The sequence below is a fragment of the Lagenorhynchus albirostris genome, chromosome 2 (genome assembly GCF_949774975.1).
Source record: "Lagenorhynchus albirostris chromosome 2, mLagAlb1.1, whole genome shotgun sequence".
In the NCBI taxonomy this organism is placed as follows: Eukaryota; Metazoa; Chordata; class Mammalia; order Artiodactyla; family Delphinidae; genus Lagenorhynchus; species Lagenorhynchus albirostris.
The window spans coordinates 144,494,077-144,521,932 of record NC_083096.1 but is presented as its reverse complement, the minus strand read 5'-3'; the positions used below and the strand labels follow the sequence as shown (position 1 = coordinate 144,521,932).

Genomic DNA, 27,856 nt, shown 5'->3' with positions numbered 1-27,856 from the left:
TGTCCATAAAGTTAAACAAATTGTTGGGTCTTGGGTCATGAAAAGAATGGACTGAAAGGTAAATTCAGTGGCATAAAAACCCTTCGTTCATGTGGAAACACATCTTCATCAATGCCTTATTTATCCATCATGACATAGGCAAGCATCACCATTTGACAAATCATCTCAACAAAATCCTATTAAAGGTCTACTTAACCTTTCACCTTACCTCATCCTTTATATCTTCCTGTTGCTGGGCCGTGAAGATCTCCATTGCAGCCATGAGTCTCATCATTAACTCATCCACTGTTGTGTTACCTAGCAACACATGGAGATAGCCAAACTTCACATTAAAATCATTATAAAATGGAAAGTCATTCTAGAATTAATCAGTAAGGAATAACTACAGTCTAAAAAAATTACAGACTGGCATGCTAATAAAAACTTTCATGTTTTCACTGAAAAGTTTCATATTTTCAGAAAGAGAACAAAGCAGTATATTGGCAATTAAAATTTCAGAATACTTAGATTTGAGGGAACAGTCTCTTACTTAATAAGAAGGACTTTCAGCACTACAAGAAGAATATCCAAGTCATGAGGATCAAAGTATCTTTCAAGTTAGGAAAACATATCTACTTAATAATGCTAGCAACAACTACCATTTGTTTATATGCCAAACAAATTACATTAAGTGATTAGGTTTATAGATATAAAATCTCATTTAATCTGTACAACAATTCTATGAAGGTGTTATTATGATTTTGATTGTAACGAGAAGGAAAATGAGGCTTAGAGAGCTCAAGTAACCTGACTAACCAACGTCAAGTTGGTTAAGTTATAGGGCCAGGATTTGAAACCACATGAGTCTGACTCAGAAGCCTGTCTCCTTTGCCATCTTAGCATACTGTTTACTTAGAATTATCTCCTATCACTAAAAATTCTTTGGTGAAACAAGCAGTAATTCAATTTCTGAAAAAAAAAAAATTTTTTTTTCCCAACTGATATTTTTCCCTTTCAGCTGCTTTCAAATGACTATGCTATAATCTTTATGGAGAAGGTATTGTAATGTTTGATTTTCTTGAATGCTATTTTATCCCTGTCCAAGTTTGTAACAAACATATAGCAAATATATGCCATTTCTTGCAGGCATTAAGTTCTGTTATTTGCTTTGGATGCATCTACAAGAGAGAAGGAAACTCATGAAGATACATAAAGATACAGCAATTTTTCTCTTCTTTCAAACCTACAGGCAAAAGAGCCTGTCTTCTCCAGGGCCTGAGAAGGTGTCTTCTTGTCCCGTTAATGGAATGGCCACCAACGAGACAACAAATAGTAAGCATCCTTGCTTGTATTCTTCCAGAGTAGGGTTTGACTAACATAATCTTTCAATGGTCCTTTCCCAGTTTCCTTTATGACCACTGGCAACATGCAGTTAGGGAGCAGCTGCAGTCCTTAGCCAAAGAAATAATCTAATTTGGTCACATCAGCACTACTCTCTCAATAAATGAGCTAGAGAACAAGTATTATCTTGGTGTGATATCATGTTACCAAGAAAGCAGAACTGGTGTTGTAGTCAGAGTTCTAACCCTAGTTCTGCTACTTATAACTACATGATCTGGTACCTAGAAATTGCCTAGCACATGACAAGGGCTTAATAAATATTCACTTAGTAAACAAATGAATAAGAGAAGAGGGAGTGACTTTAGCTCTCTAACGATCAATTTCCTTATCTGCAAAATGAAGATAACACTTCCTCTGTAGGGTTCTTAGAAGGATCAGAGATAATGTAAAGTGCCTGGTACATAGCACACACACAATCACTGACAGTTATTATTAACAGATATAACAAATGGCAAAAAGTTTAATAAGAGAACCTTCAACGTAGATTTTGTTACCAGGCAAATCTTTGGGTTTCCATTTCTTATTTGTAAACTGTAGTGACTAACAACGAGTATGGGGCATGAATACTTTGTGGAGGGTACTAGAATCATCAATGGGGAAATAGTATAATTTTACAGGTACTACACACTGGTCATTAATTTTCAGGCTTAAAGCCACTGCTTATCAACTATGCTTCAGCCCTAACTATACAGGCTCATTGCCAAACTGTACTTGAAGGTATTTTATACCTAAGCCCTTAATGATCCAAGGTGGAGAAAGGTTCCAGTTAATGCAGTTCAGGGAAAATTTATTTTTTATAGCCTATTGCAACAGAACCTCTTTATACTCTTAAAAACTATTGAGATCCCTGAAGAATTTTTATGTGGGTTATGGTTACCAACATTTACTGTGTTAGAAATTAAAACTGAAATTTCTAAAACATATTTATCAATTCATTTAAAAGTAACAATAATAAACCCATCATTTGGGGCTTCCCTGGTGGTGCAGTGGTTGAGAATCTGCCTGCTAATGCAGGGGACACGGGTTTGAGCCCTGGTCTGGGAGGATCCCATATGCCACGGAGTGGCTAGGCCTGTGAGCCACAACTACTGAGCCTGTGCATCTGGAGCCTGTGCTCTGCAACAAGAGAGGCCGCGATAGTGAGAGGACTGCGCACCGCGATGCAGAGTGGCCCCCGCTTGCCACAACTAGAGAAAGCCCTCGCACAGAAACGAAGACCCAATACAGCAAAAATAAATAAATAAATTACTAAACTCCTACCCCAACATCAAAAAAAAAAACACCCATAATTTGTTTATATAAATATCACATTTATGAAAAATAACTATATGTTCCAAACGAAAAAGTTCAGTGAGAAGAATGTAATTTTTTTTAACATTTTTGCAAATTTCTTTCTTTCTTTCTTTTTTTTTTTTTTGCGGCACGCGGGCCTCTCACTGCTGTGGCCTCTCCCGTTGCGGAGCACAGGCTCCGGACGCGCAGGCTCAGCGGCCATGGCTCACGGGCCCAGCCGCTCCGCGGCATGTGGGATCTTCCCGGACCGGGGCACGAACCTGTGTCCGCTGCATCGGCAGGCGGACTCTCAACCACTGCGCCACCAGGGAAGCCCTGCAAATTTCTTTAATGTCTGGTTTAATAAAATGCAACTGGATTCTCATATCTATATCTACATTAAACCAGCTATAATGTGTTGTCTTGGTTGAAATTTATGAAGCAATTACGGCCTCACACAGATATATAGTTGGAAAAAGGAGGAGTATTTTAATAGATAATTGTAGATATTTTTCCTTAATACACCCAAACTGACAAGTGGAATTTTTTTCAAGGTTAGGTATGTGAGGAATTTGAAACCGTTATCAATGAACTTATTGTACTTTGTTATATTAAAATCCACTGGTCTATTTTGCCCTTTGAATGGATCTTTTACTCATGCATGAGTTTATAACATTATGCATTGGTCATTTGGAAAATATTGGTTCACGGAGTCATGCATTTCTTCTGAATGTTGACACATCTAATTTTATGATATCAAAAAAATCACATTTATTATCATCACCATTGACATCACCAGAAAAGTATTTAAGCTGTCAATCTTAAATGGAGGATATAACTTTTTGCTTAAAAACTCAAATTTTATCATTGGCAACAAATGTTGTCAGTTCTTTTTCTTGAAGTAACAGACTCACTTTGTTCATCCTGGAGAAATGTCTGCCCATTGTGTCACACAAACTATAAAGACGGTTAAAAATTAATAAAATAATAATTTAAAAAAATGCACATACATGGAGGTGAAAAATATGACTACCAGTACAGTTCTGTGTCATGGCCTTGATTTGTGCTAAGATGCCAGCAGTTTTACACAGCACTGATTTTGTGCCACTTAGTACAAATGTCAATACAGTAAAAAAAAAGCAAAAAAAGAGTCTATCAAAAATAGACCTTGTAGATTCCCTAAAAGGATCTAGGGGACCTCTAGGGCCCATGGACCATGCTTTGAGAACCACTACTGACTGTAATATTGCTGGAAATATTACAGCAAACAGGAATGAAATATTATCTTAATTAATATGAAATTAATTAATATGATTAATTAATATGAAAACAGGAATGAAATATTATCTTCATTATCTATTTACTTTATGCATTTTGTTCCCGCAGCAGGTCTTCTTTAACATTGTTTGTGAAAGTGAATGCTCTAGCTATAGAGAAAACATAAAATAGCAGAGGTTTTGTTTTATTTGAGTTTTAAAGGCACTTGAATTTATACCCCTTCCTCCATTACATTATCTGCTACAGAACTTGTGACTTAAATAGGGGCAGAAATTAAGTATCTCAGACACAAGCTTTAGCTTCGAGCATCTGAAACATCCTTTTCCCGTGGCATAGAAAAGATAACTGTTTTCAATGTAAGCTTTGCCATGTATAAAGGAATTTTTTATACTAATCCTTAGGATACATTAGTAACATAAAAAATATCACTCATTTTTTTGGTAAAGAATGTGTACACTGTGATTAAATTGACAGGCATCCTATAGCTTCACACCTCAGGGTTGCATTCTAGACGTGGATTCACACAAATGAGGAGAAACGACTGCCACTGTGAACTGTTCAATTCACAATATCCAGTCACTGGTTTTTCCAGATAACTAAAGATAAGGATTTCCTTCAACCAATCAACATTACAGCAAGAAATATGTGTGTGTGTGTGTGTGTGTGTGTGTGTGTGTGTGTGTGTGTGTGTATGAATGAAATATCATATTTGATGACTGATTATGGCTTAATTTCTAGTTTAGAAAATTTAGCAATTCTGAATATTTAACATGATTATCCTATGTCCCAAGGGCTGTGCGGTTTTATTAAGATGTTTCTGTTGGATTTTCATGAAGCATATTTCATAGCACCTATACTTTTTTTTTTTGCGGTACGCGGGCCTCTCTCTGTCGCGGCCTCTCCCATTGCGGAGCACAGGCTCCGGACGCGCAGGCCCAGCGGCCACGGCCCACGGGCCCAGCCGCTCCGCAGCACGCGGGATACTCCCAGACCGGGGCACGAACGCGCGCCCCCTGCATCGGCGGGCGGACTCCCAACCACTGCGCCACCAGGGAAACCCGCACCTATACTTTTTGAAGATATTCTTTTTCCGGGTGTTCTATATTTTAAAATGCAAAGATATTCACTAATACAGAGAATTACTTTCAGCTTTGATGGTAAATATTACAAGGTTATCACATACATAAGGAGACACTCTACTTCCCTTGTGATATGTACTTTACCTTGTATCACATTTAACACTTCATTAGATGATCGCTTTCCCATAATAATCAGAAAAAGTGGAAACTGATCTGTTTTTTGAGTCCGAATGGTTTGTGCAACAACGCTGCCAAAGTGTCTATTGCACATTGTCAGAAATCTAAAATGATACAAAATCCAAAGTTAGTTTCATTTCAGAGTTTAATAAATTTATCACTACACTAAGAAAAATTCATTGTGTTTTATTAGCTATATTAAAATTAGACAGTCTGATATCAATATGTAAAATATTACTGTATTAAGTTTTCAACTACATCATAAATGGTATAGAAATGATTATCCTACAGAAAAGCAGGCCACACACCCTATATTACCCTAAACTATGAGAAAAACAAACAAAATGAATTTTAAGAGGAAAAATTTCTTCAAGAGGACAAATATCGGGTGGTAAAAGTTAAATTAACCGGCATCATCCTAGTCTAAACAGGATCTAGCAACATTTTCACAAGTCCTTAGAATCAAGAATTGTACTTTAGAATTGTGTTTTCTCCAGTAGTAGGAGGTCTTCTAGTTTCATACTTGGTATGGGATAAAAATAATAATTCTAAGCTTTTGACCAAAAAAAGCTCAGAGATATTAGCATACTGAAGTCTAGCATTAGTATTCTTAACACGATCTGGAATAAATGAAAAAACTGATAAAGCTTTTCTCTTCTATTAGAGGACTGTTTGAAATTAGCATTTCTTTCAAGAGAAAAGGGTAGCTTATGATATGTTTTCAGATCTGATGGTAAAAAGTAAATGTCATAATAATAATGAATTATGAAAGACCAAATGCAAATATAGAATGCTTTAATAAGATCCAATTTAATAAAGTCTGTAAAAATAATGGACTTTTAATAACACAGGTCACAAAAGGCAAAACAGTGGAAATTCTGGGGACTAGCCACTGGTACTGGCTTATTAATTCTTAATTATGTTCATGAAAGGCAACTTGAATCGTGTGTTTTCTTATGCCTTATGATAATATTTTAGGTAACAACTCCTCTGAAATGTATGTTCTATCTGATGAGCAAAGTCTTGTCATCACATGCATTAGAAGGTAAATCTATTTGAAAAGACAAACGGCATTAAAATGTCATGTGCTCAGATTCATTTGATATCCATATTCAAAACAGAATCAAACCTCTTAATTTTTAAAGCCAGTATATTTCTTATCCATAGAAATTCATCCCAGAAGTTTAGGCTGAATCCTCCACAAAACCTGTGTGGTGACTACACACAGGGCCACTAGAACTGTTGGCAAGAGTGTCAAGACAAGTTAGCACCACTGCAATAAGTTCATTGGGAGGCAGGTTCATATACACATTTAGAGCAGCAATAACCGGACCCCATGGCAATCTGAAATGACAAGGCCTTTAAAAAACCAATTGTTGGCCATGAAATATCAGTGCCCCCATGAAAATTCAGATCTTCACATTCCACAACTATTATGGGATAAAAGGCGCTCAAGCAGCCTAAGTCTCCATACCAAATTTCACACCCATATAGCTTTAATTCATCAATGGAGATGTGTAGATCAGGAGACTAGAAAGTTAGGATCTCATTTTTCTTTCTGCTTCTTACTAAAATATTTGAAGTCAGTCTTGACCCTGATCTGATCATTGGCAACCTCTAAAATTAAAGATGTCAAAAAACAGTTGGAATGCCATTTCCTACAAAAGGGAGAAAATAAGTCCTTGTTGCTTTCACATCAATGGATTAAGTGGATACCACACAGTAGATGGCCATCACAGCACTAGCCTCACAAGTGATATTAAATACTAGCCAAAGAGAAGACCCCCAAAAAAGGAAGGAAGGAAAGAAGTCAGGAAGGAAGGAAGAAAAGAAGGGAGGCAAGCAGGCAGGTTGGCTTAGTGCTTTTAAGAATTTGATTTCAAGACAATTTTGTCTGGCAACTGTGTACATCCCAAATCCCCTTTCTGTGAAAATGAGCTAGAAGAGAAAATAATTATGAAAATGTGGGTATCTTATTTGGTTTAAATTAATATATAACATAAATTTCAAAACTACACGAAACATATTCAAGGGAGGTACAGCTTTCAACATCACATTAACCATTAAGCCATTCAATTACTATAAAAAGCACAGTGATCAGTTTTCTACCAGGTATTAGCAAATCATTCTAATATTTAAGAAGCAGTTGAGAAATATAAAGGGATCACACAGCCGGCTGATGTTTTCTAGTGGCCTTAACTAACAATCTGTTCTAATCGAAGAGAGACTTTGTTAAAAGTTTAATTAATTTGATTAATCTCCTATGATCATGTTTACTTTGAGATTTTCAAATTGCAATCATCGACAGCCTGTAGGGCCAATGGACAGCCCCAAATTAAAAAATTCCTACTTGTCAGTTCCTTCCATTATAATTTACAAGAACTTCACAACACAAATATCAAATCTTTCTCATGGCTGGGAGGTTCTGCTTCTTCCTCTCAAGATCATTCACAACACAAAGTTACCATTCGCAGCACACTACCAGCAGCAAAAATCCAGTTCAAAACATTAGAGCAAAATCAAACATGGGAAAAACAAGTTGTTTTAAGAGAACAAATGTGGTTCTCATATTTGTGGTATTTCTTCCTTGTGAAGATATAAAAGTGTGCCAGTGCATCTAGTGGCAGCACCAAACTTGTCAATCGAACTGCATATGGTGTTCATCAGTCAGGTGTCATGAAGGGAGAAATGATTTCCACAGCAATTGCATTCCTGCAACTCACTGGTCCCTGGAGGGGTGGGTGGGTAGGTCGTGGTGGAGGTGGTGGGGAGAAGGAGCGGGAAGCCTCACACTCTAGCCTTGGTAAAGAAACAAGATATAGGGAATTCCCTGGAGGTACAATGGTTAGGACGCTGTGTTGCCACTGAAAGGGGTGTGGGTTCAATCCCTGGTAGGGGAGCTAAGACTCTGCATGCCGTCCGGCGTGCCCAAAAGGAAAGAAAAGAAAAAACATAATTAGTAGCTTATATTCACCAATTCTTGCTATTAGAAGGCTAAAATTGGAAAGATAAGATAAAGTGGTTTTAATCTAAAGTTTGGGGAGAAAAATAAACAGAACATCTGATGGCTAGCGTATATTAATCATTAGTAAAATTTTCAGTCTCTGAAGCAGAGATCATTTCTATCTTGCTAATGGAAACGAGGATTACTAATAAATCAGATATACGAAAAAGTAATCTCATTTTAATTCAAAACAGGATATAGTTTAGTTCTTTCAATCAAACTCATAATTACGTAAGTCAGTGACTTTTACTAAACTGTACTTCAACATGAAATACATACTAAAAGAAACACAGCGAGGGGCTTCCCTGGCGGCGCAGTGGTTGAGAGTCCGCCTGCCGATGCAGGGGACACGGGTTCGAGCCCTGGCCTGGGAGGATCCCCCATGCCGCGGAGCAACTAGGCCCGTGAGCCACAACTACTGAGCCTGCGTGTCTGGAGCCTGTGCTCCGCAACAAGAGAGGCCACGATGGTGAGAGGCCCGCGCACCGCGATGAAGAGTGGCCCCCCCGCTTGCCACAACTAGAGAAAGCCCTCACACAGAAACGAAGACGCAACACAGCAAAAATAAATAAATTAAATAATAAACTCCTACCCCCAACATCTTCTTTTAAAAAAAAAAAAGAAACACAGCAATTTAGGGGGAGGGTGATGAAATTCCACAAACACTTACTGCCTACCTACTGTATACCAGGTAATGTAAAGAGGCACGTTTGATAAAAAATGGAGGCTACAAAACTGCTAAGCCTCTGTGTGAGGCTTCCTGATTATGCATTTCAATGTGACTTCCATAAGTTTAAAGGAACCTCATATATAAACTGGAAATAACACATCTTTAAAATACCTATATTCTTGTAAGTCACAGAAAGTACTCAGAATTGTGCTTAGAATATGGTAGGCCCTTAAAATTGGTAGCTATTTAATCATTATTAAATGCATCATGATATTTCACATTTTTATCATAATTATTTTCAGGATTAAAATGGTAACTTATACCTATGGGCCAACACTGAAAGATTTTTTGCATAGTAAGACACAGCATGAAAGAATTGTTGACTAGACAAATACAGTCATTGGTTTTATTTTCATTCAGAGAATGAAAGGGTAGGTATTGATATTTGAGAAATAAGTAAGTACAATTATAAATGCTGCAATTTATGTTTAGTAATGTTAACTAATTTAAAACCAAGAATCAGTATCACAATTCCTGGCTGCTTACCCTTGAATCATTAAACACATTAAATGTCTTTCTGATAATGTGTGAACCATTTGTCCAAAATGAAAGGTCATTGAGCAGAAGAAATTCACATTCAACAGTACTATAGGACTTTTCCAATATGGGTTGCCAAGTGTTTTTTGGTTGTTGTTGTTTGTTTTTTATACTACTTCTTTTGAAGTCACTTTGATTTAAGGAGGCTCTTCTCTTTAAAGCAAACCAAGCTTGCAGTTTTTGCTATAGTAATAAGCCTCATTACTTATACATATTCATTCATGTGTTTAGAGTTGGTTAAAAAACATTTATGTACAACAGTAGAATAACCAGAACACAAAATAGAGAAAAGACCTTAGAGATCATACCTATCTAGCCAACACACAATTCTCCTTTCTTCTTCTTTTCCTTTTAATAGGGAAGTTAAAGCCAAGGTCCTTTAACGTGTGAAGTAAGACTTATCAAGGTGCTAGCATTGTCAAGCATACCAAAACCAGCCAAAGGCTTTTGTCTCCTTCCACAACATCATTTCCACAAGTCTGCATGCCTATCCATTGTTCAGCTCATTCCCTGAGATGATCTTCAGCACCACTGGCATATGTGCCTTTGTCCTTTAAGGGTGGCTTTGATTTTTTGAAATAGTCCTAAGTCTTTGGTTCAAAATGAGTTAGGTAAACAAGCTGGAAGACACTGACTATAATGGCAGTGATTTGCAAGCTTTAATGGCCTAGGAATCACCTAAGAAGTTTATTCAAAAGGCAAGTTCCTCAGCCCCATCCCCCAGAGATTCTGATTCAACAGATGTGGGGTAAGGCCCAGGAAACTCCCTTTTTAATAAGCTCCCAACCCCATCCAAGGTGATTCTGATATAAGTGGTTAATGGAACACACTTTGAGAAATACCGCTTTTAGGACGCAGGACTGCTTTCCTTGAAAGGCTTTAAGCTCTCTCTGAAGGTAGATTTTAAAGAAGTTGTTCCCTAAATGTTTTGGGCAATGGCATATTCACTGGACCAAGTGTCTAGTCTCCTGAGGTGATGACCACATTGAAGATGATAATTCTCACTTGCTTCATTTGTATAGGTGAGCTGCAATTCGATGTGACACAAAATTACAGTCTGTGAGCTCCGGGTGATGGAGGAAAAACAAGGCCGGGTGGGGGGTGGTTTGCAATATTAAATAGAGAAGTCAGGTCTCACTGAGAAGTTGATATTTGATCAAGGATTCAAAAGAGGTGAAGGAGGAAGCGGAACACATGTCTCTAGGAAGAGAATTCCAGGCAGAGAGAACAGCAAAAACAAAGACCTTAAAGTTGGAGAGTATCTAGCATATTTGAAAGGTGACAAGAAGGTTAGTATAGTTGAAGCAGAGTAAAGCATAAAAGACACAATTGATAATTTCGACTATTTTCACACGGTAACAAACACCATAACTCAGCCAAAAGATAAATGATGAACAGGGGAAAAAATTCTGAATTTCAAACTACAGAAAAAGGGCTAATTTCCTTAATATATAAAGAACTCTTAACAAACAATTAGGAAAAGATCCACAAATAATATATAAAGACAGCTTCAAGAAATGGAAATAGTAATGGCTCATGAACATGTGAAAAAATACTCAAAATAGCTCATAATGAGTAAGTCCTAATTAAAGGTACACTAAGAAACCATTTTTCATCTGTCAGATTAGTAAAGACAAAAAAATTTTGGTAACACCTTGCATTGGCAAGGTTACAGGGAAACAGGCACTACTGTACACTGTTAGTAGGAGTGAAATTGTTACCAACTCCTTTGTGGGCAATTTGCCAGTGTCTATTAAAATTAAATATGCACAAACTCTTAATCTAGCACTCCTACAACTGGGAATTTAATCTACAGATGTAGTTTCAGATGGAAACATATGTGCATAGTTATTTACTGTAAGCTTGTAATAGCAGAATATTGGGCATAACCCAAATGTCAACCACTAGGATCTAGTTAAATAAATTATAGTACCTTATAGAATTCAAAGGAATACTATGTAGCCATAAAATAGAAAGGGTTCTTTATGAACTGATATGAACTATCTTTTAAGATATAATGTTAGTGGGAAAAGCAGGGTGTTAAATAGTGCTTACCATTTGTGTAAAACTGGGGAAAAATAATTATATATTTGTTTGCTTACATATAAAATAATCTCTGGATGGACAAATAAGAAACTTAAAACATTACCTCTAGAAAAGGTAACTTAGAAACAAGGATAAGTAGGAGACTTTTCATTACATACCTTTCTACAACTTTTGAGTTTTGATTAAAGTGAATGTATTGCCCAATCAATAAATAATTTGAAAGTAAGATAGTAACTCTCTTATAAAAATAAAGAAAAACTGCATGAAATCCCAAACTTTTAACACAATGTTAATCACATTTGTCTATTTCTTATCAGTCTTTTTGCTCAAATATATCTTTTCCTTTTTGTGGTAATCAGTGTTTAGTTAGATACAGTTTTTTAGCCTTCTATACGATAGTAATGAACCAGCATGTTAAATGGTTGAATAATATTCCACTGTATAGATGTATAAGCTGTTATATTCATAGCTATTCACCTACAGCTACATTTTTCTTTCTAGTTTTTTTTTATCATTATAAAAAATACTTACATAAATTCTTAAAGTATTTCCTTAGGGAAAAAACCTGTCTGTGAAGTGGAATTATAGGGTAAAAAGGTATAGAATCATTTAATGATTAGTGGTTCATATTGCCAAATTATTTTCTAAAAGGATAGTATAATGCCTCTCCGTGCAAATGCAAATATTGTATCCATGTTAGAGAACACAGCCAAACTAAAGGCAAATTTAAGAAAACACAGGATGACATTTTGGGAAGATTTAATCTGAAAAGCATCTCTCACCTGTCTGTGGTTTAAGACTACCCAGTAACAGTAAACTGCTAAATTGTCTTAATAGACTAGTAGTCAGAGTTAAAAAGAAAACACAAATATCTCCTTGTTGTCATCTATAAATCACTCTAGTGGAAAGGCTTTGAGGCACTGACAGTTTAATGACAGGGCTGTAACTAATCTATAGGGACTGATTTATACTAATTTTTTTGGAGGGACAATAATCATAAATAAATAGATAATTGGCTGCCTTCTCACCAAGAGTAAGAACATAAACATGTAAGTACCCCATTTTATTTTAAGTTGGGAGAGATAACAGAGAACATTGAACCCAATGTCTTATCAAATGCAGAAATTCTTTCTCTAGCAATGTAAAGAGAAGATTCATTTTCCAGGGGCTATACAAGAGGGCAAATTTATGTTAAATGCCAGATAATATTTCTTCTGTGTTCTGCCTTTTACCAATTGATCGTTATTTATGAGGGTCTATGAAATATACAACAAGGTAAGACATGGTTTGTGTCCTTAAGACACTAAGAATATTTAGGGTTATAGCCTCAAACAGGAAACATAATCTGATATATAACTGGGGGCTAGATTTATTGGTTCAGATTAAGTGCTGGAAAAAATCAGAGAACGGAATGGGAGTTTAGAAATCAGGGAGAACTTTCTGTTCCAAGAAAGTGCTCCTGGACTGCTATTAGGAGAATTATCTCTTATTCATCTCTGCATTCCTAGCACCTACTGCCAAACAGTATGTATTTGTTACATGAAAGGGCCAGTTCTTGCTTTAGTAACCTTTATCTCCACCATGACAATGTTGACCATACAACCTTCCTTTTCCTCTTCCAACTACTTTGCTGAAATCAGTTTAACTAGGACAGTTAGTTGGTATGAATTATCATGGTCTCCCAGGCCTCTTTCACTATGCTTCTACCTTGATAGGTCACTTGGTCCCATTTCAAAATAGCAGGTATTGTCCACAAGTTCATACTCTAAGCTCCCCTCCTGACTTTTAGCATACTGCAGTTTTTACATAATTTCATCTTGTCACCACCCACTGACTGAAAATGTGACTTAGAAGAGGTGTAAAGTATCCAAATATTAACATATTAGAGAAAGTAGGAATTACTGCAAGCAGCATAATATTGTGGGAAGAACAAAGACTTTGGAGTCAAATAAACCTGATTTTGTCACTTACTAGCTGTTTCTTTTTTTTTTTCTTTTTTTTGCGGTACGCGGGCCTCTCACTGTTGTGGCCTCCCCCGTTGCGGAGCACAGGCTCCAGACGCGCAGGCTCAGTGGCCATGGCTCACGGGCCCAGCCGCTCCGTGGCATGTGGGATCTTCCCGGACCGGGGCACAACCCGTGTCCCCTGCATCGGCAGGCGGACTCTCAACCACTGCGCCACCAGGGAAGCCCACTAGTTGTTTCTTTGGATAACTTAATCTTTCTGAGCCTTAGTTTTCTCACATATAAAGTGAAGGTAATGATACCTACTTTTGGAATTGGTCTGTGGATTAATCAATACCTCTTCTTCCTTCCTTTTATATGCTTCAGAGTCAAAATTGGCTTTTCTTTTATCTCCCCTTCCCCCAAATTATGGATACGGCAAACTGTTTCCTAAAATAAGTTTTAACAGCAAATCTCAGACTCTTATCACTGAACAAATGTATTATATTGCTGTATAACTTCTACAGAATCATCATAAGATTATTCCCTACTCTAAGGTAGAGACTGAAGATATACACATATATTTTCATGCTATGTTCTCTGATTGTTTTCCTCCTGCAAAATTTGGAGACATTGTGATTTTATTATTATATACAAATTGTTCAGCATTATTATACAAAAATTTTTCAGAGTTGGTTGGCTTCTCTTGAAACCCTGACATTTATACACAATTTCCTTATGTATTTGAAAAGAACTATTATTCTAATGGATAAAAGAAATGTGGGAGAGCATTAGTAGAAATCTTATACATAGGAGAAAAGTCTTTAAAACATAAATGACCAACAGCACAGAGTATTAGCACTTCAGTCACTTATCAAAGCTTTCAAGAAAGAATCAATTACAACCCAGCTCTTGACAAAGGCTCATTTGAGACAGCTGATGTCTGACAGAAAGAGCTGAATGAACAAGTTTACTACGTAGGCTTTTTCTCTAAGCTCTATACCTGTTATGAGTTAGATCACGAAAAAAAGGAATATCTAAGGGCCATATCACCTAAAGAACTACCTTTACTGAAAAATGATTTAACATGGAGCTCTCTGTTTTTACAGGGGAATGATATAAGAAACATCTATTTAAAGTGATCTATTTTACACAAAACAACAGTAGAAAAATAACTGTTTATTATATTTCCTAATGATTGTCAAATAAAAAATCATGCAATAAAATTCTACCTTGAATTCAGTGCCAGGAAATTTTGAGATGAACTATTAGGCTTCCTTTTATCAGACAATGAGAATTTTAAATGGTAATCTGTAAACTCTAAGGCATAGTACCTGGCGCATAATAGAAACTCAATAAATATACATTGTATGGATAGATGAATGAATGAGGATATGCCTATCACATTTCCTTTTTCTCCTTTAGCTGCCAGAATTACAGAGTTGAATTCAGTGTTTATATATAAAACTTAGCTTATGTTTATTTTTTTTAAAAATCAGGTGGAGTGATCATCTCCAGCAATGTTCAACTGCCAGGCACAGGCAAAAGGAAGGTGAATAGTTGGGTTTAACAAATTGAATGCAATGGAGGAAGACAGAGATGAGGGAGTTTAAAGTATTACAAGGAAGTGATCATGATGGACCTTAAAATTTAATTAGGACAAGGAAGGAAATGAAGGTTGGACACAGGAAAGGGTGGATGGAGTGAAGTGGTATGGGTCAATAGGTTGAAGGGCATGATAAGACAAAAAAAATTTTAGCACTGGTGACACTGAGCAAGTGAGTAGAAAAGGAAGTGCTGGTCAGAGCCAGATGTTTGAAATCCAAATATATAAGGTGATACAGTTTCTATTTATGACCACATCTAAGTGTGGTGAATAAAGAGAAGAAAAAAGTTTCTCTGGAGTTGGACAGGTCTGGGAACTGAGAGAAGTATCAAGAATGTTAACAGGAGTAGAGATGATAAGAAGTTCAGTTATTGTTTATGAGTGATAAAATTTGGGAGAGTTAATAGAATCCAAACTTCAAAAAATCTTGTCAATGGCAGAGATCTGGTTTAATAACAACTCAGACCCAGCCCATTCTGGACCATCCCATACCTGAAATACTGCTAGGGGATTTTAGTTGACTCCTTCAGTTCAATAGGAGCCAATAATAAAATTACAGACTAGAATTGAGCATAGCATCAGACAAATTTCCTCTGAAGCATTATGCTCGATTCTGCGCCCCTTTAGAATGGACTAGGTCTAGACACCCTACCATACGAGGAACAATGGAAGAAATAAATATATCTTGGTTGGAAAGGTAAGAAAATTAAGACAGACAAGATAGCTGTGGTTAAACTGATAAAGGACTATAATGAAGAAGAGAAGTTAGGCTTATTCCAGGTAATTCCAAGGCCAAAACTAGAACCAAAAGGGAGAAAGTTGCAGAAACTCTCTATGGGAAGAAGCACTATAGCAAAAACCTTTCCCGGCTTTTAGAGCAGCTCAAAAATACACTATCTTTTGAAGCTTTCATTTCTCTGTCCCTAGCAGTATTCAGGTAGAGACTGTAGTAATATCAGTTAGACATAATATAGGGAAAAATGCCTGCACAGTTGCAAATTGGATGTTAACTAAGAATGCTTCTAGCCCACAACTCTAAGATTTGGTGAATTCCATGTTTATTTGTTACCTGAGCAAAAGATCCATGTCTTATACTTCTCTTATATCTCCCACAGGGCTATGCACAGTTATTTAGTACAACTTTGCTGGTAATAATCCAGCTTGACAAGGTCATGGGACAAGAAGCATTATGTAGCAGAAAAGCACAGGTAGATCTGGGATTTATATCTGGTACAATCACTTGCATGACCTTGGGTAAGTTACAGAATTTCTCTGAGCCAAAAATAGTTTCCTCACATGTGAAATTGGACTCTGCCATTTACCTTGCAGAATTGTGGTTAAATGGGGTAATGTATATAGAGTGAGGATTAAATGAGCTCATATATATATAGTGTCTGACACATAGCGGGGGCTTAATGATTGCAGTTATGTGTGTGTTTTTTTAAAGCAGTGGTGTTAATCTTGATCTTAGCTATTGACACTCTAGAAGCTCCCATCACAAATAGCAAGAGCTTGAAGGACAATTCTAAGGGTAAGGAAGATGCCTTTATTGGTGAAAGAGGTGGAAAATGACTGTGGCTTCCTTAGCTATAGCTCACTAAGGTCACTCTGACTAGATCACAAGCTGGTAAGGGCAGTATGCTACAATCTACTTACAAACTTTACTAACATTCATTTTTAATCTTGCTTATATTGAAAACTATGTGTTCAAGTCATCAGAAAGTCACAGAATTTTAGAGATAAAAAGTTCAAATAGGGTCACCCCTCCCCCATTTTCATAGAAGAAAAAAAATCTAGATGTTATACCACTTGCCTAATAACCCCTTGTTTTTCATAATCCTAGACTGACTCTTACCTCTTAACTGCCCTACATTTTATGACTGACATATGACTGTCCACATGTAAACAGTGAAGAAACAGTTGTATTGAAAATCAGTCTTTTAAGAATAGCAACTGACATGTTTAAATGTGAATAGGTTTTGCTTTAGGAACTAATAAATAATACTTACATAGCTTTTGTAATGTCCAAATAATAAATTTTTGTTGCTGTGGCTGTTAATTAAGTAACTTATTTGGGAGCAGCTCAGAACCTCCAATACCTTATTTGAAAGTGGGACTGGGAAATATAATTTCTCATATTGAGATATAATAGTCATAGCATCTTTATTGTTCACATAAACTTGCCTCATCCCTTCCTTAGTTGAGATCTGTAGAGAAGTATGTTAAAGAGGACTTTCTTGGTGCTGATCACATATTGAGGAAAGGAAAGATACGCAGAAGGCAACAATTTAGGAGGATTTAAAATATTGTTGCTGTGGCTACAGACTGGGTCAGCCAACAGCAGATAAATTAATGGATGGCTGTTTAAAAATCCCTACAGTTAACTCTTGATTTGTAAATAATATAAAACCGTCACTTTATTACTAGAATGCAATCAAATACGAAGATACAAACATATGCTGAAGGAAAGGATACCAAACCTATTCCCTAACAAATTACCCAAACATGTAAGAAATAGGATTTCACCTCACTCTCCAATTCCAGACTAACAGTTATTTCCCCTTTCAATTTTTGGTGGTATATTTGGCAGATCTGATCATTAAGATTATTGGGCACTAAAACCTTTTTGCGCATCTATGTAGACTGACAGGCAAATACTGGAAAAATGTCAGAGGAACCAGTTTCCATAGGTGGTTTTACATGACTGAACTAACATGTTTCTTTTACAGCTTTCTCACTGTTTTACTACCAGTATTTATGAAAGAGAGAAATGTGCTACCAATTTAAATGGCATAGGTGACATGATGAGTAAAAATTCTTCAGAAACAATCATGAATATAAAAATTATCAACATTGACAAAGCAATTAAGAAAACAAATCTCTTTAGATCTTATCAATTTCAGATAAGAAGAAAAGCAAAAGACATGATGGGGTATATTACTTTAAAAAATATTTTATTTTGGAAATGTCTTATTTTTAGGATTTGTTTCATTAGATAACTCATGTTTTGTAATCTATATATATAAACTGGATCGAGTACCTCTGGCAGTCATATTCATTTGAATCTGTATACCCTAAAATACGAGAATAACTAGCTACTGGAAGTGAATATTTGCACATAACTATACATGAGTACACTGCAGGGAGTCACAGAACAGGTAAGGGTTTGGCAACACAGCACGAAGGGGAGAAGTCTTGGTGTGAAGCTCAAACTTTATATATCTTGAAAAGGCAACGATTCTTTCAATTCTATCACTCTCAAAATCAAGATCCCTAGAATACTCAAAGCACAGAGTGTTTAGGAGAAAGACCAAGAAGAACGCCAAGAGAGTAACAAGAAAAGTCTAGTGCATGAGGAAAATTGGATTTGATAAAAACTTAAATGTTCTTTTGGACTATCTTGTCAACAGTATCACCTTGTATTGTTCTTTCCTAACAACAGTTTTCATGTAGACTGTGAAAACAGACAACTCTATCTGAGTTAAATATATATTTCCTGAATAGCATTAATTCGATTAATGTCAAGGAAATAAATTTTTTTTTACACAAATGCTTGATTCAGATACAATGCATGCACCACCAGGCAGTTATGATTGTAGTATTAGGTAATAGTGTGGGAAGTATCCAAATCAGAGTTTAAAAAGCTTGTAAACTGGTAATTTAAAGTTATCTCAAAGAACACTTTTAAAAGGATAATTGTCTATTTTAAAAAGAGTAAAGAATGTATTATAAACAGTTTAGCCATCATCTATATACAGACTGGCTTCTTCTCAATTGTAAGAGGCCATCACCTTTTATCCTTTCCCTCTTTTCCTTCCTTTCAGTACTATTAGGAAACTATTCACAAGTGCACCCTTGGACAATGCTGAGCAGTAATTATGACTTGCTGACAAAGAGATATGAACAATTACCGAGCCCATTTTGAAACCCTACACTAATAAAGTCATTAGATGCTGCCCTTGCCATGATCCTTCTAAAAGCTTCTGAAGTTACAAGAACACACGGCATTGTTTGCAGGGACAATTGCTGCTGGCAGAACGCAAACCTTGAGTTAAACCATGCTGCAAATTGATCTTGACATTCTGTTAAGACCGCCACTAAAAATCAAAAGCAGAGGAGAAAAGGAGAAAATGAGTGGGTAGGATGTAATCATGGAACAGGAGGGGTTCCTCCTCACCTTCTCTCCTCCCTCTTCACAAAACAAACCAGGGAGAAAATGACAAACTCTCCTAGTGTTTTAGAACCTTTATTTTAAAGCATTAATTAAGCCTTGACCTGGGATGTTTAGGATGGCAATACATTTCCTTTACAAGTATGGGAAGGAAAACGTGTCACAAAGGAAATAAAGAAGTTTGGGCAAAACTATATGGAAACCTGGCATGAAGGCTCTCTGGAAGTCTTAGTACTCTGACCACAACATGTCCATCTGTTTTATCAGCTACTTTTGCAGAATCCATATCTCTCCTAGGGTAGCAGCTGGATATTAACATTCCTTGTGTCTCCCATGCAGACCCCACACCTGGGCTATATTTGCTGGATCAAATGGAAGTGTAGGGCTAGAGTAATATGGTCAGCTAGCTTCAGCCAGGCATGAACCAGTGAGTAGTTTGGAATTAAGGGTAAGCCACTGTGATGGCAAGTGCAGGCAAAGACAACCTACTGATAAGAGATTTAAGCCAATTAACTCTTGCCAAAGATTAAGTAATGTGGAAAACTATCACTTGAATATTAAGGCTAACAAGTACCTGTCAGCATAGCAGCAGAAGTCTACAGTGACCTGATATACTGCACCCAAGTGCATTAAGTTCAAAAGCTAATATTGATAGGCAAGAGAATTCTGTCTTTGAACATTGGTACTAACTGTGTATGCAAAACTTAATACAAAGCTATGTCTGTTACATGCAACCTGTGTAACTCAGGCACTGTCAGCAATTCCTAGGGAACACTGCTTAGAAATAGTGTGCAATGCCTGATTTAACACTGTGTAGCATGTACACTGATGTGCCACACACTTTCAACTCAGGAACTTACATATAAGCAACTTATTTTTCAGCACTCATAGCCAGCTAATTACCCAGTTGGCACTATCCTAGTCAAATTCAATGTTTAAATTTTCTAGAATTAGATAATCTAAAACAATACCTATATTGGATGTACTAAGTAAGACATTTGCCATGTGGGCCTGTTCAGAACAAGTGATACCCATTAACCCACTTATTACTGGTTAATATTGGTGGTTTATTGTGCCACATATGTTATATGGCTTTCCTTCATGAAGCAGCTTCGGTCAAGAACCTGCAGTTCAGCACCAAGGGCACTCATGTGCCAATGTTCTCATTACCCAGTCCCAAACAGCTCTAATAGAGGTAAGCAAATCAATACTTATTGTGCTAGTTCTCTCTATATGTAATTCTGAAGGTGCCCAAATGGACCTTTGCCTACCTTCTTGGCACAGCTCATCATGAAGCCAGTCCAGTATTCCTATATATCCTACGGGCATATTTACTTTAATCAATGTCACCACCAGTGCAGAAGGCTCAGAGTACCATCTCAAATGGCCCCATTTGAGAGGCCAATTACTTTAGAGATATCATAGAGATTTGGTGAGTCTGGGGAAGAAACTTTGGAACCAATGGATAAACTTGTCTTGGTTGGAATTCAATCCTCTTTCCAGATGGTGGGTGCCTGGGGCACATGAGCATAGGCCACGATAGGCTGGGGTGCTATGGTGCCAGCAGAAGACGAGGTACCCAGTCTGGACATTTTTAGTTCTGCAAGGAGAAGGCTTTTGAAGGCTTTGCTTTATTATTCCTATTAATGGCTGTGGGGGGGAAATCGCACAATTAGAGGGATATGGTAGCATTTCCAATGCTCTTTCTACTACCCAAACTGGTCTCTCTTATCCACTATGTTTCAATAAGCCTATGAGAGATTATTGGGTTTTTTTTACCAATATAACACTTATTTTTTAAAAGGCACTTTAATGCATTGAGATTATAGACATAGCTCCCTTGGGGAGCTGACAACCTAGCAGGGAGATAGACAATAAACATTCATTATAATGAGTGCCATCAATACAAGTTAGTACAGTGATATCATGGGAGCATATAGAATGTGCATTTTTACCCAGACTGAGGCAAGGGAAGAATGGGAAGATGCAAGGCTTCCTAGAAGTGATATGTGTTCTGAATTTTAAGAAATTATTCTTTCATAGACCAAGCATTCATTCACTACATTGTGCTAAAAATACTTTTCTGCTCCACTGTCCGCCTATAAGCATACGCCAGTACCAGGATGAATCATTAACAAAACAACTTTTTGGAATCTGTCCATCCCGGTTGGTTGGCCTTAATCCTCAGTTTGGTTCAGACCACACAGGATTACATTTTTTCTCTATTTTTTTCTCTCTTCCACAATTCAGATAGCTAATTATGAGGTTTAAAATACCAATATCCTTTTATAAGAATAGCAAATACCTGCAACCCAACAAACAAGGAATGCTGCTAATATTAAAAATCTCTGAATAGAAAGAGTGAAATTCTATTATCACCTTCTTGTGTCATCTCTTTCAAGTCCTTCCCTGGCTCACTCAGGTAGAGTCACTCAGTATGAAGTTCACCTATACTCCCAAAGCACCTTGTACATATTTCATGTTACATATTAGCTCTTATGTCTGTCTTGCTTACTAGACCATGAGTGTTTTAAGCATTAGCACTGTGTCTTTTTCAACTTTTCATCCTCAGTGCATAGCACCAATCCTGGTTCATATTAAACATTCAGTAAATGTTTATTCAATGAATAAACATGGAGGAATATATACTTTTCTTAAGATATTTTAGCCACTTCCAGAAGTGATATGCAAGATCTCTTTGTTTACCATTATCTATCTGTTTTTAGCTTTTTCTTTACCGGCATATCCTACTGTTTCTATCAGGATTGTTGTTCAACTGGATATTTGGGAAATTATACCCTCTAGCACCTCTCAAGACTAACAAGGGCTTTCTGCCTACTGCTTTAAGAAAGAACGGCTCTGAAATGCAACTACACATGGCAGCCAGTAAGACTACAGAGAGTTTTCCAAGAAAGACATCTTATTTAGATATACAATACTGAAATTATAAGCAACATTCTTAAGTGGAATTAAAATAATACATTCATTTGCCAAATTTTTATTGTTTCTTTCTCCCAGAATTTTGTAAAGTTCCTTGTTTAATGAGACAAATAAAATAAGTCCTTCCAGAAGATCACGATTTAGTGAGGAAGAAAACAGGCAAGTAATCACTACTGCTAAAGTCTGATGTCTCAGTTCACATTTGGAATGTTCCAAGATCAATCTAGAAGTTATTATAATCCATTATATAGATATAGGTTGGCTAACTTAAGTATTCAACTTAGAAAGTTACTAGAATCATTTTGAAAGTGGGAAGTCCAAATCATCAACACTACAGGGGTGGATACCAGTGACATTCTATAGTTCTTTTTTATTCTAGTTTGTTAGCGAAATCAGGTATTCTGGTTTGTTAGCAAAATCAGGAAATTTGACTTATAACAGCAATTTACATTCATATTCTGGTAACTTTACCAAAGCATTCACTTAGTTCAATATCCTTCACTTGTCTTCTAGAAACAGGAGAGATTCACAGTAAATTATGGAGGACTAATGTTTCTGGAGGCTTAATCCAAGTATTTCTTAAGCAAAAATAAATATGCTTGGCAAGTCCCTTCCTGTCTTGGGCATCAATGTCTCCAGCTATCATACCAGAGGACAGTCTCAGAAAACCACTAAGGAAGCATCCAGGCTAAATAGCTTATAGGCTTAGGACTCTTGAAACTTATATGATTAGCCTGAACTAGGATAACTAGATATGGGACCAGACAAGAAATACACCAGGAATTTATTTCTAAACTTTAACATTTGTCATAAAGAAATCACAGTTGAAAGGAAACCCACAGCAACAATCTTATTTGTGATGTCTAGACATCTCTTCTGTATTTCCACATATTAATTTGTCCCATTTTAACTACCTGGTAATAGCAAATGATGGCACAAAAACTTTTGTTATATAGACCACTGACCAATAAACATTAGTACAGCAGACTTCTATTGAATTGAGAGGGAAAGTTTTAGGTTTTGTTACTGTTAATCGCATCAAATGGATGATGCAATCAATTTTCATGACAAACACTTTTGAATAAATGTGATAAAGATCCAAGAAACATCACAGAGATGGAAACTCAAATAATTGTATTAAGATTAATCTATGGTAGATGGTAAGAAAATTGTGGCTAAAGCTAAACTCTTTTGGGGGGGGCAAGAAATCAGCCTAACTTATAATTTTGTATATCAAAAGGTAATTGACTTTTACTCTCTCTTAGGAATATGCCATTCCAGTGAATTTTCATCTTGTGTTTGTAAAATGTGAATTTTACCATAGGCCTTAACTGTAATAATGAGGAGGTGTACATGAACAGTAGCTATATAATTTTACTTATTACTTTATAGAGAGAAATGTAATACCTTAACTTTAAATATCAATAGTTTTTAATTTCTAATATGAATAGAACTTGACTTTGAATAAGGACGTCAAGTATCTTAAATCCCAGGAATTATGTTCTCTTTCTCCCCACTGCCCTGTTTCTTGTTGCTATGTTTATTAAATTCCTAGATGTTTCTATTTAGTTTTTAATATCATTTCTTTTTGTTTTCATAACAGTAACCTAATAATGGGATGCCACATTTTTAAAAATGTAGATTGAAATATCCTATCATACTTCACAGTTGGTCTTGCAATTCACTGGGAAATAGCTCTAAAGCCTTAAACAAGGCCTTTATTTTGTGTTTTAAAAAAATGTCATAAGGAGTTAATAGGACACAGCTGTACTGGTTCTTTCTAATAAGCAGCTTCTGTCGCTTTGGTCACCACAGGTGTCTCTGTAACCTGCAAACTCTTATTACTAGTGTATCAAAGTTGTGCTACTTAACAGACTTCTTTAGTAAAACATAACAAAGCAATTACATGGCTGTTGATTGCCAGTCAAAAAAAAAAAACCCTCAAACACTACTTTTCAAAAGAAACTACACTGCAATTTTTTGTCATTGTAAAATAAAAGGAACTAAGGAATTAAATAGAGGATAGAACAAAATAACAGCAGGTAGCCCGCTGAACTTAGCCACTACAGATGGTTTAGAAATAGTGTTTCCTTCTCCATCAAGTTGTGGATAAAAGGAAAGGAGGAGATTCCTTACTGCCAGTGAATGGCAAAAGATTTAGCCAAGTCTCCAGTCTATGTATTTTGCCTCATGAAAGCCCTTCGATGCTGCATTTTTATCTGTTTTTGGCACTGCTTTTCATCACCTTTAACTGAGTGTGAATAATAACCTGATTTAATTTAAACAAATACAGGTGCTAAAGGTTCTTTATTTATGTATAACAGGGAACATTTCCAAGGCAGAACGAAGTCATCCTATGAAATTTCCTAACCATTTACTTAAAGAAATGAAGTATTAGATGAAGAAATTGCTTCAACATTCTTTTGCTTCACATTTAAGAGAAGAATCATCTTTCTTTTCAGATTCAGATTACATAAAACAAAGTCTGAATGATGAGCAAAAATTCAGTGAGCCATAAAATAATAAAAAGACAAATCAGATGATTTCTAATTGTTCTACAGTCATTTAAATTAGGTAACTACAATAGGATTGCCTTGAAATGAATGAATTTAATCTCCCTGTTCATAAACCAGCAGTCTGTGATGATGATTGCGTTAACACACCCAAAGTAGCATCACAGGATGTTACGGCCACATGTGTAATTAAACACGATGAAATATATTTCAGATGGCAAACTCAAATAGGTAAAATATGAATAATTATTCATCACTTACAGATATTATGATTAACAAACTAAGTAAATTTATCCTGACAGCTAGGAAGGGGATTTTTTTTTTTTCCCATTGAGAATATGGATGTAATGCTGGCTGTGTGCAAAAGAATGTGTGCAATAAAGCGATTACATCAATTAGCATATGCTAGAGTTAAGCTATTACCAACTCCAATGGACTGGTCCAGAATGTCCTGCCTTCATCACTGGAATTATTAAAAACTAAACTTACTAGTAGGATTATATATTAGATTTTCCTTGTCTTTTCTGAATATTATTAGAAACAGATTTTAATATTCAACAACATATTAGAACATAAGAACATACAGTACATAGGAAGGTACTATATTATTATTATTGCAAAAAGACAAGAACAATGTATTTTGGTTTTTGGTTTTCAGGTTATTCTTGAATTTAAGAAATCTTTTATTAGTTAAGGTATTTTTTCACAATTGAAAATAACTGCATGTTAACTACAACACATAGCTTTTATCTAATTAAATGTAATAATAGAAAATTTAATGCTGAGGATGAAAATGTTTATGATGATAAGAAACCAAATACAATGATGACTTTTAACAATAAAAAAGCCCAACTTATAACTTGTGAACAACAGTGTTACCTTGCTCTGTTGGCGTCCTTTGTCAGGTCCCAAGCCCAGGTTATAAAATTTTGACTCAGATAAGAGACGATAGATTCAGCACAAAGCATTTGTGAGCAGAACACGTTGGTTAATACACTTTCATCGTGGTGGAGGTAGACAGCAAGAAGCTTTCTCTGAAAAGAGGGGAAAAGACTGATGAATTAAAATATGCACTAATTAAGATTTCTTGAATTCTGGAAAGGCACAGTCAGTCAATATAAACAACAGTAAAAATTAAATGCTATTCCCTAAAAGAGTAACTGACACCTGGACATCTACTAATGTGAATACATTTTGTTTCCTTACACTCTAAAAAGGCTAGGATGATTGTATTGTTTTACAGACTGCTGTCGCAGATTCCTGTTAACATGTGCAAGCCTATCTCAAGCACAAATTGCAACAGAATGGCATTTTCTTTAAATAAAATGGAATTACCATTCTTTGTATTTAACACATACTTTATATGTAAAGAGAAAATTAATTCTGAACTATTCAACTATACAGAGAAAAAAATACTGATGAAGATTGGATGCCAAAATCTCTTACATATTTTTTGTTTTTAATCTGAGCACTAAATAGTCTCTTCTACTTGAAAGAAAAAGGTCTGAAATAAACTTGTTTTAGTTCCACAGGTAATTTCAAAGCCCTTAATGTGTTCCCATGTCAAAGTCCTTACTTAAGAGCATGTGACATCTAATTGCCATTTGAAAGGATGACAGAAAAATGTTCACTCCACATGAATTCTTTCTAGTTTATATTTCAGAAAATGTCCAGTGAAGTTTTTCATATGGAAAATTATGCTTTCCCTTTTGCCTGATAAAACTTGCTTTCAAGAAATGACATCTGCTCTCTTAAAAGTATCCTCTGTAATAGTTGGATAATCAATAAAATAACTGAAACTAAAAACTGAAATTGAGCAACATAATTTGCAAATGTCAGCTTTAACCACAACAATGATGATTAAAGAAACTAAATTGTCCTTAACTTTTTGGTGCTACCTTGGAGAAGAGCTGAGTTAAAGAACAGTCAGTTACCAGGACATGGAAAGATAAAATTTTATGGTTAAGGACAATATACACATTTAATCTGTGAAATTCTGGTGAAGGAAAATTTCAAGGAAGCTGTAAGAATGTGATGATGAAGAAATTTGCTGTGTGGGATTCTAAACAAAAGAAGGACATTTACAGAAAAAGGGCTCATGTAGATGAAAGTCTGATGCTTGGAATTATCCTGATAAATAATCCAAATAATAATTCTAATAATCCTAATAATAATAATATTTTCTTCAAAGAGAAATTTTGCACTAGATGAGGGTAGCCAGAGGTACTTTAATCCCCAGAATAAACCTGTAAAATAGTATTCTTAACTTCATTAGCCTATGCGGAAATTGAGCTTTAGAAACCTGACTTACCCTAATTCTAAAGCTAGTAAGTAAGTGGTACATCTGGGATTGGAACCCAGACTGACTGACTCCAAGCCTAGTGTTCTTTATTTGGATACTGAAGCAGGGAACCTAACTGCACTATAGTCAAGACTTGGAGAGCTTGTAGAATATTAAGGCACCAGATGCTCATATATATCAGTGCTTCCGGGGCCTCAGAGACAGCTTGTAATGGGAATAAGGACAAAATGCTTCCATGTGTCCATTCATTCATTCATTCATTCAAGAAGTATTGGTTAAAATATTCTTCATGTCAGGCCCAGCAGGAAGCAGTGGTGATTAAATGCTGAACAAGAAAGATTTAGGGTTTTTTCATCTATGTTGATATATGCAGATACCAGTAGCTGGTATCTAGGAAGTTTGTAATCAGATACATTGTTGGAGAGATACTTATCTAGAAAATTCCTACTCATCCATTAAGGCTCAAAGCAAATGCCTCTGGGAAGCCTTCCCTGATTCCTTCAGGCAGCATTAAGAGCTTCCATTTCTGGGCCTCTATCTCTTCTATTTTAGTATTCCAATTGTTTACCAGTTTCCCCTCTAGACAAAGTTTCTCAAGGGTGAGGACCGGGTCTCTTTCAGTCTTCTTTGTATCCCTAAGTTAGCACAGGACTCAGCATGTTTGAGGAAAGAAACATGAATGCTGATAGCAACCATAGCCCTCTGGCAAAAAAGACACCAAATGGTAGCTGCAATGCCAAATCACTCTTAGTAAACAAATTTAGAAATCTGCTGCTTTAGGGAAAGGAACATGAACCTGGCAGCACTAACAAATTCAGAGCTCCTCTTCTTAGAAGCTCTCTGGCCCAACAGACAGGGGGATGTCAACCTCTAATTCT

The 27,856-nt window shown here is 36.1% G+C and overlaps 1 protein-coding gene across 2 annotated transcripts in view; it reads right to left on the bottom strand.

Moving 5' to 3' along the window:
* FAF1 (Fas associated factor 1) overlaps positions 1 to 27,856 on the bottom strand; it is a 493,047-nt gene that overhangs the window by 86,061 nt on the left and 379,130 nt on the right. For both annotated transcript variants that reach the window (XM_060140108.1, XM_060140109.1), the window contains 3 exons: positions 25,556 to 25,710; positions 5,154 to 5,290; positions 209 to 297 (listed from right to left, as the gene is read on the bottom strand). In XM_060140108.1, coding sequence (XP_059996091.1) covers positions 209 to 297; positions 5,154 to 5,290; positions 25,556 to 25,710 — 381 coding nt within the window. The remainder of the gene's footprint in view (positions 1 to 208; positions 298 to 5,153; positions 5,291 to 25,555; positions 25,711 to 27,856) is intronic.